The 14,683-nt window shown below is 45.7% G+C and overlaps 1 protein-coding gene across 1 annotated transcript in view; it reads left to right on the plus strand.

Annotated features, from left to right (window-relative positions):
- The window catches only part of STPG1 (sperm tail PG-rich repeat containing 1), a 73,241-nt gene that overhangs the window by 25,105 nt on the left and 33,453 nt on the right, over nucleotides 1–14,683 (plus strand). The window contains exons 3-4 of the mRNA XM_069078372.1: nucleotides 6,281–6,382; nucleotides 14,147–14,317. Of these exons, the coding sequence (XP_068934473.1) occupies nucleotides 6,281–6,382; nucleotides 14,147–14,317 (273 nt within the window). The remainder of the gene's footprint in view (nucleotides 1–6,280; nucleotides 6,383–14,146; nucleotides 14,318–14,683) is intronic.

Consider the following 14,683-nt stretch of genomic DNA (forward strand, 5'->3'; position numbering starts at 1 on the left):
TACCTCCCAGGGTCATTGTGAAGATCAAATGAGAAAATGGATTGTAAGGAACTTTGCAGAACTTGTAGTTCCCTATATATGTCAGTCATTTCCCTTTAAAAAAAAGTTAAATGTTTGTATTGTTTGTCAAAAATCCCCTGTAATTCTTAGTGTAGCCTTCTCCCCTCTTACCAAGAGAGCCAGCCTGTACAATAGAGATTAAGAAAGAAGAGGAAAAATGTTCAGTAAAACTATCCAGAATATTGAAAAAAGTGAGATCTGTAGTGTTCCACACCCATAGACCCCCCACCTTGGCAAAGGAGAGCAGGTGGGGAGGAACCTTCTCATGACTCTTCTTTGGGACCAACCTGGATTTTGTTTAGTCATTTCAGTCCTGTTCTATTCTTTACGACCCCATTTTGTGTGTTGGCAAAAATACAGGAGTGATTTGTCATCTCCTTTTCCGGATCATGTTCCAGATGAGGAAACGGAAGCAAACAGGGTGAAGTGACTTGCCTAGGGTCACACAGCCAGTAAGGGTCTGAGGCTGGATTTGAACTCAGGAAGACTCCGCCCAGCTCTCTATGCACTGTAGCACCACCTATCTGGATTGGTTGTTCTAATGTCAGAACATTCTGTTTTGATTGTTTTGTTGTTGTTCCTTCCATCTACATGGTTGCGGGTCATTGTTCATATTGTCGTCCTGGTTCTGCCGATTTCACTTTGTATCATTTCATATAAGTCTTCCCTTGTTTCTTGGTGGCTACTTTAATAAATTCGTCCAGGAGCCATTTATCAAGTACCTTATATACAGAAGAGGAGATAAAAAGACAAACGCTTTGTTACTCTAATAATACCCGGCCTCTGTTTCCTCACCAGTAAAATGGGGACAATAATGGTGCCTACTTCACAGGGTTGTCATGAGGAATACGAGTTAACACGTATCAAGCGCTTTGTAAAACTTAAAGTGCTCTGTTTGCTGTTCATTCGTTTTCAGTGTGTCTGACTCTCCATGACCCCATTTGGGGTTTTCTTGGCAGAGATACTAGAGTGGTTTCCCATTTCCTTCTCCAGTTCATTTTATGGATGAGGAAACGGAAGGAAACAGGGTTAAGTGACTTGCCCAGGGTCACACAGCTAGTAAGTGTCTGAGGCTGGATTTGAACTTAGATCTTTAGACACCAGGCCTGGCGCCCTATCTGCTGTACCACCTAACTGCCTTTGTGAAGTGCTATATAAACGTTAGCTGTTGTTATAATCAGTTGTGTAATTATGCAGATATGGCCTTCTATAGAAAATTATTCATGTCAGAGTGTCTTTTTCCATTGGCTTGCCCTGCTGGACTTCACCAGGGGCTCCAGGAATTCATCATTCTGCAAGATCACATTAATCTGGAGATTTACACCTGCTCAGTACACCCCTGCCCCTGGTCTCCTCCCACCCCTAACTTAGAGGGGAGAGAGTGGACAAGTAGCATCTCCTCCCAGATTCTCCATTTAAGGAGGGCTCCTAGGGCAGCCATCGCATCGTTTTTACCTTGACTGGACTCCTTCTGACTTCATCACCCCCACCTCCCACCTCCCTGGTTTGCATTCTTTTTATGTGTGGTTTTCCCTGTTAGACTGTCTGCTCCTGGAAGACAGAGAATATCTTCTGCCTTTCTGTCTCCAGCACGTAGCACAGTGTCTGGAGCAGAGTAGGTGCTTACCAAATGTTTGCTGACCCACATATGATACCATCCCTGCCCTCAAGGATATTACAGCCCATTTGGGGAGATGATGCATGTACATAAATCATGTCAACAGGCAGAAATAGAGGTAGAGTCAAGGAGGGAATGTTGGAAGCATAGGAAAAAGTGCCGAGTAAATGCTTGGCAATGGATAGACAGATAACCCAGTTTGGTGGAATAGATTCAAGGAGAAGCGAGTAATGGGAGTTAATGAAAACTCACCTTCAGGATTGACAGAAGGGCTCTCCTCACAACGATTACCTGTGAGGTAATTAATGCAAGATTAACTTTACAGGTGGAGAAACTGAGGTCCAGAAAAATCAAGTGATTGGTGTGCCCCACCCCCACCCCATTGCCTTTGGTCTACTCATATATCTTTTGTATATATGTGTACAAAGGGTTGCAGACTCAGCTCTTGGGGAGATTTAACCCCGTCATTTTACAGAAGAGGAAACAAAGGCAGCTGGGTATGGTGGAAGGAGCATTTTGGAGTCAGAGGACTTAGATTTGAATCTCAATCTGGGATATCTTCCTTTATAACTTGTGACCTTTGGCAAGTCACTTAACCATTTTGGGCCTCTTTTGCAAAGTGAAGGAGTTGGACCAGATGGCCTTAAAGGCCACTTTCCTCTCTAAGTCTATTATCTTGGGAGGTACAAAGGGGTTAAGTGACTTGACCAGGGTCCCACAGATGTCTAAGGCAGGATTTGAACCCAAGTTTTCTAGACTCCAAGTCCAATGTCCTCTCTTCTGTACCATGTTATCTACCATAATGCTTTTCCTTGATAGAACAGAAGCTCCCCAAGGGATGGCACTATTTTGTTTTGGTGTTTCCCCCCCCAACACTTGGCAAATTCCTGGCCCATAGTAATCATTTAATAGATGCTTGTTGATTGATTGGTTTAAAACTCTCACAGTTAATGGGATGGGAGATGGGAGATGTGACGGGTAGGGGAAGCAAGCAGCTGCCTCTTGGCATCTTTTCAGACTCTTCTCAAGGGAGCTCTGCTTCAGCCCTGGGTCTAGGCCACCTTTACCCTAGGGAGTCCTGTGGCCATCTCAGTCCTGCCACCTGCCTTGTTACTTTAGAGACTTCCCAGGAAAAACTGCTTCACCCCCAGAACCAGGTCACTTGTCTCTTAGACTCTGTCTTAGACTCTTCCCTTCATGCATCAGCTTGGCCCTAAGCCACCCCCCTGGGACCTCTTTGCTCCAGAGACTTCTCTAGTTCTCTAGAGGCCTTTCCCAGAGCAGATCAGCCCCTGACTACTGTGAGAGGGGCATACTGGACATGGCCAGACACAGTATTACCAACTGCTGTCATGGTGGACTTCAAGAAAGGGCCCTAAACAATGCTCAATGGACCTCTCTCCAGCTACTGATACTCAGTCTGAATTCATTCCTCAGCAATGCAAGGAGCTAAAACAATTCTGAAGGACTCATGATGGAAAGTGCCATCCACATCCAAAGAAAGAACTATGGAGTCTGAATGCAAAGTGAAGCAGACTATTTTCTTTTTTGTTTTTGTTTTTCCTTTATCATGGTTCCTCCCATTCCTTATAATTCTTCTATACAACATGACTAATGTGAAAATATGTTTAATAGGAATATATATGTAGAGCCTATGTCAGATTGCATGCCATCTTGGGGAGAGGGGAGAGCAGGGAGAGGGAGAAAATTTAAAACTTATGGAAATGAATGTTGAAAACTAAAAATAAATAAATTAACTTAATTTAAAAAAACCAATTTTCCTATATCTCTTCTTTAGCTAAATTCCTTGAGAAAGTGGATTACCATCCATTCCTTCGCTTCCTTTACTCTCACTTTATTTTTAACCCTCTGGCTTCTACCTCATCATTAGACTGAAACCACTTTCTCTAAAGTCACTAGTCATCTCTTAATCACTACATCCAATGACCTTTTCTCATTCCTCATCATCCTTGACCCTCTACAGCTTGTGACACTGTTGGCCATCCTTTTTTTCCTGGGACTCTCTCCTCTCCAGGTTTTTGTGCATGCCTCTTCTGATGGTGCCCTCCTATCTGTCTGCCCGCTTCTTTTCTATCTCCTTTACTGTTTCTTCATCCAGGTCATACCCACTAATCATGGCTGTCTCAAGACTTTGCCCTGGACCTTCTTCTATTTTCCTTCTATATTATATCTCTTGGCAATCTCATATGCTCCTATGGGTTTAATAATTATTTCTATGTAAATGATTCCCAGATTTCTATACCCAGCCCTAACCTCTCTCCTATGGTAGTATAGTGGATAAAGTGCTGGGCCTGAAGTTGGGAAGACCTGAGTTCAAATCTAGCCTCAGACACTTCCTAGCTACGTGACCTTGGACAAGTCACTTCACCCTGTTTGCCTCCGTTTCCTTTTTTAAAATTTTCTGGAGAAGGAAATGATAAATCACTCCAGTATCTTCGCCAAGAAAACCCCAATGGGGTCATGAAGAGTGGGACACGACTGAAACAACTGAACAACAACTTCTCTCTTAAGTTACAGTCTCAAGTCACCAACGGCCTGTTGGATATTTTGAACTAGATGTCCTATAGACACCTCAAACTCAACATGGTCCAAGCAAAACTCATTATCTCTTCCCCCTGCAACCTCTTTCCAGATTTTCTGTCATTGTTAAGGGCATCGCCACCCTTCTACTCCCCCAAGGCTCGTACGCTAGGTGTCATCATCAGCGCCTCACTCTCCTCTCTTGTATACAATGTGTTGCCAAGTCTTGTTGGTTCTGCCTTTATAACACCTCTCATTATCCACCCTTGCCTTTCCGTTTATACAGCCGCCATCCTGGGTCAGGCTCTTATTACCCGCCATGTCTCCATAGCCTCCTGGTTAGTCTATGTGTCTCAGGTCTTCTGCTCTAGTCCATCCTTTGCTCAGCTGCCAAAGTCACCATCATCTCAGATCTGATCATGTCACTCCCCTACTCACTAACTCTAGCGGCTCCCTTTTACCTCCAGGATCAAATAAAAAACCCTCTGTTTTGTTTCTAAAGCCTTTCAGAACCTGACCCTTCCTACCTCTCCAATATCTTTACACTTTACTCTCCTCCATACACACTACGTCCAGTGACATCGGCTCTTTCTTGAACATGACACTATCTTGACTGGCTTTTCCCCCTGCGCAGAGTGCTTTCCTTCCTCACCTCTGCCTCCTAGATTCCCAAATCTCCTTGGAGGCTCAGTTCAAAGCCTGCCTTTTCCTTCCCTCTGAGATTATGCCCCTTCTCATTTATACCATATATTTCTTGTAGAGTTGTTGTCTCCCCATTAGAACTTGAATTTCTTTGTATCCTCAGTGTCTATTATAGTAGTAAGTGCTTAACAAATGTTTATTGGTTGATTGATTGTATAAAGCTTTGAAGACAAGATTAAGGGTGTTAGTCAGCAGGGGTGAGCCATAGAAGGGTTCTGAGCAGGAGAGCAATGCCATTACACAAGTTTCTCTGCCTTCCAAACATCCATGCTACACACTGCCAACACAGAACTCCCCTTGGCAAGCAGCATGGAAATTTAAATAGAAGCCCAATGAACTGGAGCAGTAGGAAGAATGCAGGAGCTTTCATGCCATCTCCTGGCTTGTACATTCTGTTCTGGGTGACCAACATAACAGACGGTATGGGCTGTCCCCCGCCCCCGCATGCAGGGTCCCCAAGGACCCTTTAGAGGTGAAGTGTATGGTGATGGGGGAAGGTGTAGCGGTGATATTCTCTTTCATCCCAAGATGCAATTTGAACATCCCCATGGTGGTCTGTAGTAGGTAGGACTCTGGGCACTCGGAGAAGGGTATAGTGGTGATAGAATGGGAGTGGTGGTGGTAGCAGCCTATGTCATGGATAAGGGAGGGTGGTGGCTTGGAGGACTTCTGGGGGAGGTAGGGTGCCCCCTCAAAATTTCAGTGCCTTGGGGCAAAGCTCCAGCTGTCCCAGCCTAGTTACAACCATGTCCTTATAGAAAATGAGGGGTTGCTTTAGGTGATTCTAGTACCTTCTAACATTAATATTCTTTGTCCAAAGATCTCTTTCAGCTCTAACACTGTCCTATCCTAGCACTTTATGTTCTCAGGTTCTTTCCAACTCAAACATTTTGCGTTCTAAGTTCCCTCCCTTCCTGGAAGGTGGTATGCTCCTCTCTGTACTGCACCTATGTTTCCCTCCTGCCCCCCTCCCCCGCATGCTTATATTCTTTGGTTCTTGCAGCCAGTGTCAGAATGGCTAGTTATAGCTTAAGAGATGGGTGGGGGGGTCACAAAGCCTGGAGAGTAATGCTACCTGCCCAAGGTCACACACAGGGAGAGTAGCAAATCTGAGACTAGAACCCAGGTTTCCTAATCCCCAATTCACATTTACCAGACAGGGCAGTGACAAAGCATTTAGAGACACGGGCAGAAGATGGGGTTTTTCACACACTTGCTGGGCATTCTCACTTGGGGCAGAAAGACAGTAGGGGGACTGGGATGAGCAATGCCTCATACCTGTCTGGCACTTAATAAATGCTTGTTGATCGGTGAGTGATTGACTGACTGATTGACAGGATTGTTCTCTTTCTCCCACAGGATGAAAACCCAGGTCCAGGTTTCTACAATGTCATTCATCAGTCTCCAGAGTCCAATAGTGTCTCCCTATCAAAGAAAGGAACAGGAACTTTTCCTTCTGTGGTGAGACAACCTTCCCTTTTGGTGGCTTGTTCCATTCTTCCTTCACAGCTGGAGACCAGGGCCAGTCACCTCTGGCCTCCTGGGGCTTTTATTCTCTTTCATTCCCTTTAATGAGGCTGCACACCTGCCAGGTGCTTTTCTGTCTACCAAGAACTTTCACACCAATTACCTCATTTGGTGCTTACAACACCCTTCCAGGTAATGAGAATAACAACAATAAGGGTAAAAATAATGATGATGATGATAGCTAACATTTATAGATAGACCTTTAAGGTTTATAAAACACTTTCCATGTACTGTCTCCTTTGATCCTCACCCCCAATCCTGCAAGGTAAGTGCTATTCTCATTCCCATTTTACAGATGAAGAAACCCAGAAGTCACGTAACTTACTCAGAGTCACACAAGTAATGAGGGTAGGAGGTAAGATTTGGACCCAGGTTTTCTTGGCTCCTGCCACTCAGGTATCAGGTGTTATTCATTTTTGACCAAAGAAATGGAAACTGAATTAGGTGACCTGCTGAAAGCTATCCAGACAGGAAGTGGGGGAGTTGGGGACTCATGGGACTCAAGTCTATTGATTCCAAGTCCAAGGTAGTTTTCCATGATGCCAAACATCTTTGGTTATATCTGAAAAGCCTAAAGTTTTTCACAGACATGGCCCTGGGCAGGAGACAAGCTTTCTTAAGTGTTTTTGCCCATTTCCTAGATGGGTAAATAGAAGCGGAAGGAGAGACTCCATTTTGTTGCCACATCAGCATGCCACACCCAGAAGGAGCTGGGGAAAGACGCTTGAAAGAGAATTCAGAATTTGGTTATTTGGGATGATTCAGTCGGGTATCCTAGCAAAGTAATGACAATATTTGTGGCGTGCATCCTAATGACAAAGCGCTTGCCTCACAGGAACCCCAAGAAATAGAGAGGGTGCTGTCATCATCCCTCTTTTCTGATGAGGAAACTGGGGCTCTGTCAGAATGTGTCAAGGGAGGTTCTGTGTCTGAGTATTTGTAATCACATTTAAATAAATACAACAAGGCACCAACAGGTCTTGGCCAAGTCAAAATACAGAAAATCATTTTGAAATAGAAATAGCAGAAATAGCCAGCAGATGGTATTTGATGACTTCTTATTATTGTGTTTAAATTGGAAGGGGGGTGTATGACAGAAAGAGCATGTTAGCATCTGGGTTCCCCTGCTTAAGAGCAGGGGCTCTGCTTTCTTATCTGTGAATAACAATCTTCACACTGTCTACCCACCGGGGGCTTCTGGGAGGAAAACCCCAGAGAGGACAGAGCCACTGCTCTCCTCTTGGCCTTTGAAAAGTTACTGAGGGGCTTCTCATTTATGAAGGCATTGGCCACCACAGATGATGCCAAAGCCCTTTATAGACCTATCCAGAGTCTCTCCAGAATGGAAGGAATGTACTGGCTGTTGTTTGGAATTCGAGGTCAGCAGAGTTGAATTGCCCAAGGTCTCCCCCAGCTTTGGAGTCAACCCCACAGCTCAGATCTGACTGCCCACATCTCCAGAGGGTTCAAGACCCATCCCTGCTGGGTCAGAAGGACCACACCTTGCTTGAAGCCACAGGCACCTTGCTACTTTGTTGGCTCTAGGGAAGGCACGCAAGGGACGTGCCTTCATCCTGGCACACTCATCAGCCACCCAAACCTAACCCTAGCTGGGCTGTGGATTGACTGTGACCTGAAGCATGCCACCTCCCACCAGCCCGTTGCTTCATTGGCATCAGGGAGGCAGGACTACTCATCAATCCCTCCGCCCTGAGGGATTGTGGGAATCCACCTGTCAGTGACTGAAGCACACACTGTTGAAACTGCAAGACATTAGAGTGCTGGAGGTTCTGACTGCTACCAGCTGAGTCATCTGCAAACACTTCCTGCAACACCTAGGTTTCCTTCCATGAGTTGCTCAGCCAAACAGGGGTTCTGCCCACAGTAAACAGTTGATCACACAAGGCTACCTTCTCAGAGAATAACAACAACGACATCAACAACAATTAGTGTTTATATACCACCTACTACGTTCTAGGCACTGTGCAAAGCATTTTTTTTTTTACAAATATTCTCTGATTTGATCCTCACAACAATCTAGGGAAGCAAATACTATTATTATCCCCATTTTACAGATGAGGAAACTGAGGCTGACAACGGTTAAATGATTTGCCCGGGCTCACACAGGTAGTAACTGTCTGAGGCTGAATTTGAACTCAGGTCTTCCTGACTTTGGGCCCAGTACTCTATCCACTTCGCTGCCTGGATGGATCCTCATGCAGCCTGCCCTCAAGAAGCCTGCAGTTGGTTGTAGGGGAGGGCAGACACACAAATTCCCCTGATTCAAGGAAGAGGGAGAGGAGAGACATGTAAAGTGCTGGGAGGAATCTGGGGAGAGACAGGTCCATTTCACCTGGGGGAGGGAGTGATGGGCCTTGAAGGAAGGGAAGGACTTCAGCATGGATATGGTAGGGAAGTCCATTCTTGTCAAGGGGATCCATAAGAGGAAATGAAACCACATTTACATGGTACTTTAACATTAGCAGAGCACATTAATACACTGTCTCCTTGATTCCCCTAACAACACTGAAGAAAGTGCTTTAAGTACCCTCATTTTATCAATTAATGAAAGGGAGGCTCAGACAGTCACTAAGTAACTTATCCCAGGTGTGATTTAAACCCAGGTCAAGTCACATAGCTGGGTAGTGTGAGAGGCAGGATTGGAATCTGGGTCTTCCTGACTCTAATTCCAGCTCTCTGTCCATCACACCAGTATGCTTTGAGGCCAAGGCAGTGGGGGAATATGATGGGATAGGATGGGATGGGGGTGACAGACAGAAAAGCAGGCCGGTTTGACTGGAATACCGAGTTTGTGAAGGGACATATCCAGAGTCTTCAATGTGGAACTCCAGAGTTTATTCGGTAGTCAATGGGGAGCCATTGAAAGTTTTGGGATAGAGGACAGTTAGGACAGTGAGGCAGTGGGATGGAATGGAGACTGACTGGCCTGGAGGCAGCAAGACTGGTTAGGAGGTTACCGGTACAGGTTAAATAAGAAAGGAAGGGCCTGACCTTAGGCAGTCACAGAGGGAGTAGAGACCAGGGACCGGAGAGGAGAGGCACTGGGGAAAGAGACAGAATTTACCTGGGGGGATGATGGAGGACAGTGTGTCAGAGGGGACTCTCAGATGATGGAGTCACATCCCGATATTACGCAGTCCAATCTAGTCCAATATAATCCAATCCAATCTCATCACAAAAGCACCTACTAAGTCTCTCCCATGGGCAGGCACCAGGAATACTGAGGTCTCTTCCAGCTCTAAAACTATGAACCCAAGGGGATAGGGGTTAGTGGAGAACTTTGAAATTCAGGGTTCTTCAGTATTTGATCCATGGATTGCCCAAATTAGAGTGAAATATCTTATTGATCACTTGAGCTGGGACTAGGGGAAAGAGAGGTGGGTAGCTACCCAGGGCACATTAGTTAGTGGGGTACAACCAGGAACACTTGGTAATAGAGTTAAAAAAAAATCAATGCATGTCTTTACATTGGCTTTTAGCCTGAAGGCTGGGAAATGCTAGTGTACATGTTTTAAATGCCAGAAAATTCCTCTCTGTGGCAGGTAGGGGTTTATTGTGCAATATCTCCTGAAAGCTTAAAGCCTCAGGTAGACAATAATACAGAAAAAGGGATGCAATTTTCCAACCTCGCCTAAGGATAGCACTTTGTCCTAGGTCTGCCCACTACCTTGTCTTCCCTGCTCACACATCTGTCTGTCCTACAGCAGATTATCATGGTCCTGCCCTTTCACCCCTCCTATGAGAATGGAGTTGCCCTTCTCGTTTCCCACCACAAAACCATGATAAGGGGGGAGCAGCCAAAACCCCGGTGTCTAGGCAAAGTGTGGAGATGGGGAAGATGGCGGAGGAGAGGAACCTCTAGGAGCTCACGTTGGGTCTACTTCAGGGCTTTCCTCCCCACATCCACCAAGTGGGGGTCTTCAGTCCAGAGCTGAGATCAGTCCCAGACATGTGTAGAGCACCTAAAAGCTCTAGAAGCAAGCTGGAATGCCTAGGGCTGGTGACACAAAACCCTAGAAATAAGACCAGCCTTGGGTTGGGAGGACAATGGGGAAATGGGGTCTACTGCAATGTAGTAGGAAGGACACTGGACTTGGGGTCAGATGGCCTGCTTCTACTACCTAACCACTTTGTGACTTTGGGAAAGTCACTTGACTTGTCTGGGCTTCAGTTTCCTCATCTGTAAGATGGGCAGGTTGAGCTGGATGACCTCTGGGGTCCCTCTCAGCTCTATCTCTATAATCTCAGAATTCTATTAGAATGGAAAATCCTTGGTAATAAGGCTTGATTTATTCTTTATATCCTTGGCAGAGTGCCTGTCACTTAGTGAATTAGTAGTGCTTAGTAAGTGTGTGGATTGAATGACTGGTGGATTGATCCAATCAGCTAGAGGGCCACCCCGTTCTCTCATGTTTGGATCCCATACAAGGTACAGTATGAGAAAGGCAAAGAAAAGGTCCAGAGGAAAGACCGAGTCTCAGGGAGATCAACTGAATTGTATATAACTTCAAGACATGTTCATTCAATAGATTCTCAGCATGGTAGCGATGAGGAGGGCTATGTTACAGGGGGTCTAAATGCATGGAAGCTGCAGAGCCCAAGATGAGATGAGGAAGTTACTGGATGAAGCTGTTCTGCCATGTTGGACCTTACCAAAGCCCGTGGAGGTGGGTGGTCCAGCTCAAACCAGCCCAATGCAGCCCAGCCCAGCCCAGTCCAGTCCAGGCCAATCTAACCCAAGGAGTATTTATTACAAGTCTTCAGCATGCAGAGCATTGTGTCATATGGTAGAACAGGAAGACAAAACAGTGGGGGTGGGGATATGGCCTGTAAACATAGAAGCATGTACATAATAATTGGAGGAGGAGAGAACACTAAGGCCCTCATTGCATTTGATGGTCAGCTAGCTGGTTCAGTGGATAGAGCGCTGGGCCCGGAGTCAGGAGGACCTGTATTCAAATCTGGCCTCAGACATTTTCTGTGTGACCCTGTGTGGCACTGTCACTTAACCCTGTTTGCTTCAGTTTTCTCATCTGTCACATGATCTGGGGAAGGAAATGGCAAACCACTCCAGTATCTCTGCCAAGAAAACCCTAACAGGGGTCACAAAGAGTTGGACACGACTGAACATCAACAATAGAAATCCCATCAGATATGACCATTGGCTGTTGGCACTAGAAGAGCCCAATCCTTTCCCTTTACAAATGAGATGATGACCCAGAGGAAGTGCTTCAATGAAAGTGAGGGACTTTTAGCAGCAAAATAAGGAACGATATATTCCGGATTTGGAGAAGTAACCTATAAGAAAGCACAGAAGTTGGATACGGCCCCTGGAGTGGGCCCATGGACCAAGTTTGGGGGAGGTGGCTCGTTTGACTAGAACACAGAGTGGTTGAAGTGGAGAATTATGGAATCAACCTTAGAGGTGGATGAGATAACCAGAGGTGAAGGGCTTTGAGTGATGCAAAGAGGAGCAGTCAACTTCTCCTGGTGGCAAAAGGGAGTTACTGAAAACTTTGGAGCAGGGGAGTGACACCGGGAGATGTTTCCTTTAGGAAGATGATTTCAGCATCTGCATGGAGGCTGGATGAGAGACCAGTGGTGGTATAAGTATTGCCAAAGCTCCCCCAGCTGTGTTTGGTGTCTCCAGCAATGAAGTTGCCGTGAATAAGTAGTAATGATTCCCAACCGTTTACAGAGTGTGTTCCTAAGAGGTACAAGTGGGGTCACACCCATTTTATAGATGATGAGGTTGACTGTCAGGTAAAATGACTGAGAGTGGCTAGAAGGTGAGATTCACACCCAGATCTCAGGACTCTAATTCTGTTCTGCTATTTCTTCTTCCTATAAAGACTATTCCACCCTCCTCTTATCTTTTTCTTCCTTTCCTTTCTTTCTCCCCTGGAACTCAGCACATCTGGCCAGAGACTAACTTAGAGGGGGGTGGTGGGGGATCCACATGCAGGATCATACATTTAGAGTAGGAAGTGACCTCAAAGTGTGTCTAGTTCAACCCCATTATTTTATGTATGAAGAAAGTGAGGCCCAGAATGGCAGAGTAGACTTTTGAGTCAGGAAGGTCTGGGTTCAAATCCCACCTCAGATACTTACTAGCTGAATGACCTTGAGTAAATTATGTGATTAAGCCTCAGTTTCCTCATTTGGGTTCTTGTGAGGACGCAAATGTAAAGCCCTTTGCAAACTTTAAACACTATATGAATGTTTCCTATGACCTTTATTCCCTAAGATCACACAGGTCAGGGCATTTGCACCTGAGTATCACCAGTGGTCCCCAGGCCAATGCTTTTGAGTACCCTGCAGCAGGGCCTCACAGGTTCACCTTTCCCTTGGGCAGCATGCAAAGTCTCACCATGAAGCTCCCTCCTCCCAGACTCCCCAGCCCATTGAAACTCCAAGCAATGTCCTCAACTATTTCACCCAGAGATAACTGGACATTTTTTCTCGATTTTACTCCGATACCTGCCATACTATCCCAGGTGAAGAAGATGTTATCGGCTAGTTTCTATAGCTTTTGTCCCTCTTCGTTGGGCAAACATCAATTCTGTTTGTTTTTTAACTGAGAACAGTTTGTCATGGGCTTCCTGGATTGGTTCTGATGAGATAGCAAAAATATAGTTGAGTCTTATGTAAATACCTGTTACATGGGAAATGGGGGAAGGGGGAGTAAGTCCTGTGGAACTGTGGCCAGTAGAAGGTGGGAAGCCAATTCCACTGGGCTATTTGGAGATCCCACGTTATTTACCTGTGTGAAACAGCAAGTCACGCTTTGCTAAGACGACTCTAGTAAAATATTAAAGAAACCCTGAGCTCCCATCAAATAACCCTTAGCACACAGCTGATGAGTCAAGTATGAATGAATCAGAAGGCAGTCAAAGCAACAGAAATGCACCGAAAGCAGTCTTTTATGCCAAGCCCCAAAACATTTGATACCTGCTTGGGTAGGGCTGGTTTTTTTTAAAGCTCAAACTAAAACACGCCTGAACTTGCTATTCTCAAGAACCAAAACCTACAAGCCCAGAGGGCACATGGGGCTTCTCTTACTAGAAAAGACAACCCACAATGTCATTGGAACAACACTGAACTTGGAGTCCAAAGAGGGAACTGGGTGACCTTAGGCAAGTTGCTTCTCTTCCTCTGAGCCTCAGTTTCCACATCTTGAAAATGGAGCTAATAGTGACCTCTGCCTCCCCCCCCCCCCCATCTCATGGACAGTCTTGAGAAAAGTATTCTGTAAAACAGTAGATAAATATGAACAATTCCTATTATCATCATCGTCTTTGGATTTGTGATTTCAATTTTGAGGACTCACAGCCTAGAAACTCTCTCCACTGATCTGAGTCAATACCTCATTTATAACTTCAGAATTGCATCTGGAGGATAACCAGTGGGCCCAAGTTTACCCAGCAAGTATGTTTCTGAGGCAAAACTACTCCCCAGGCCTTGATGACACCAAGGCCAGTCCCCCGTTGATTAAGCCATACTGCCTCTTGATATTTGTTCACCCCCATTGTCCCCATCATCATGGATACCATCACTGCTGCTTGGGACAGCTTCTCCCTTTGAAAAGGCTTGGAGGCCTCCATGTTTCCTTTCTGGGTCTCCCTGAGCCAGCCTATGATGAAAGTATTTAGATTCCTTTTCCTTTTCTTTTTGCAGGATGGCCGACTGCCCATGAAGATCCCCAACTACCCTGCAGCCAATGCCTACAACCTTCCCTCCAGTTTGACTTCTAAGAAGGACTTTAGCAATGCATGCTCTCACATGTTCCATCTGCCCTTCTGTGAGAAAATCTGCAAATGGCCTACCCCAGCACCCAATCATTATAATGTAAGGGGAAAAGGAGATGTGGAGGGGACAGGTGGGGGAGAGGGAGGTTGGGGAAGAACGTCTTAGAGTGGGAAGGGACCTCTGAGGTCATCTAGACCCCGCCCTCGCCAATTCACGAGAAGTTTCTGTAACTCCTCTGAGAAGTATCCGCCCAGTCTCAACTTGGAGACCTCCGATAGCTTGGAACTTATTACCTTCTAGGCAGTTCCTTCTCTTTCTGAAATAGTGTATGATCTGCTACTTTCAGGGCACTTGCTCCAGGGTGTACTGGGTGCTCATATTAGTGAGGAAAGCCTCCATGCTCAGGGTGGAGAACACACACACACACACACACACACACACACACACACACACACACACACACAC

The sequence above is a fragment of the Petaurus breviceps genome, unplaced genomic scaffold (assembly GCF_028583685.1).
Source record: "Petaurus breviceps papuanus isolate PSGF00001 unplaced genomic scaffold, PetGlider_PUasm1.0 91041, whole genome shotgun sequence".
Classification (NCBI taxonomy): domain Eukaryota; kingdom Metazoa; phylum Chordata; class Mammalia; order Diprotodontia; family Petauridae; genus Petaurus; species Petaurus breviceps.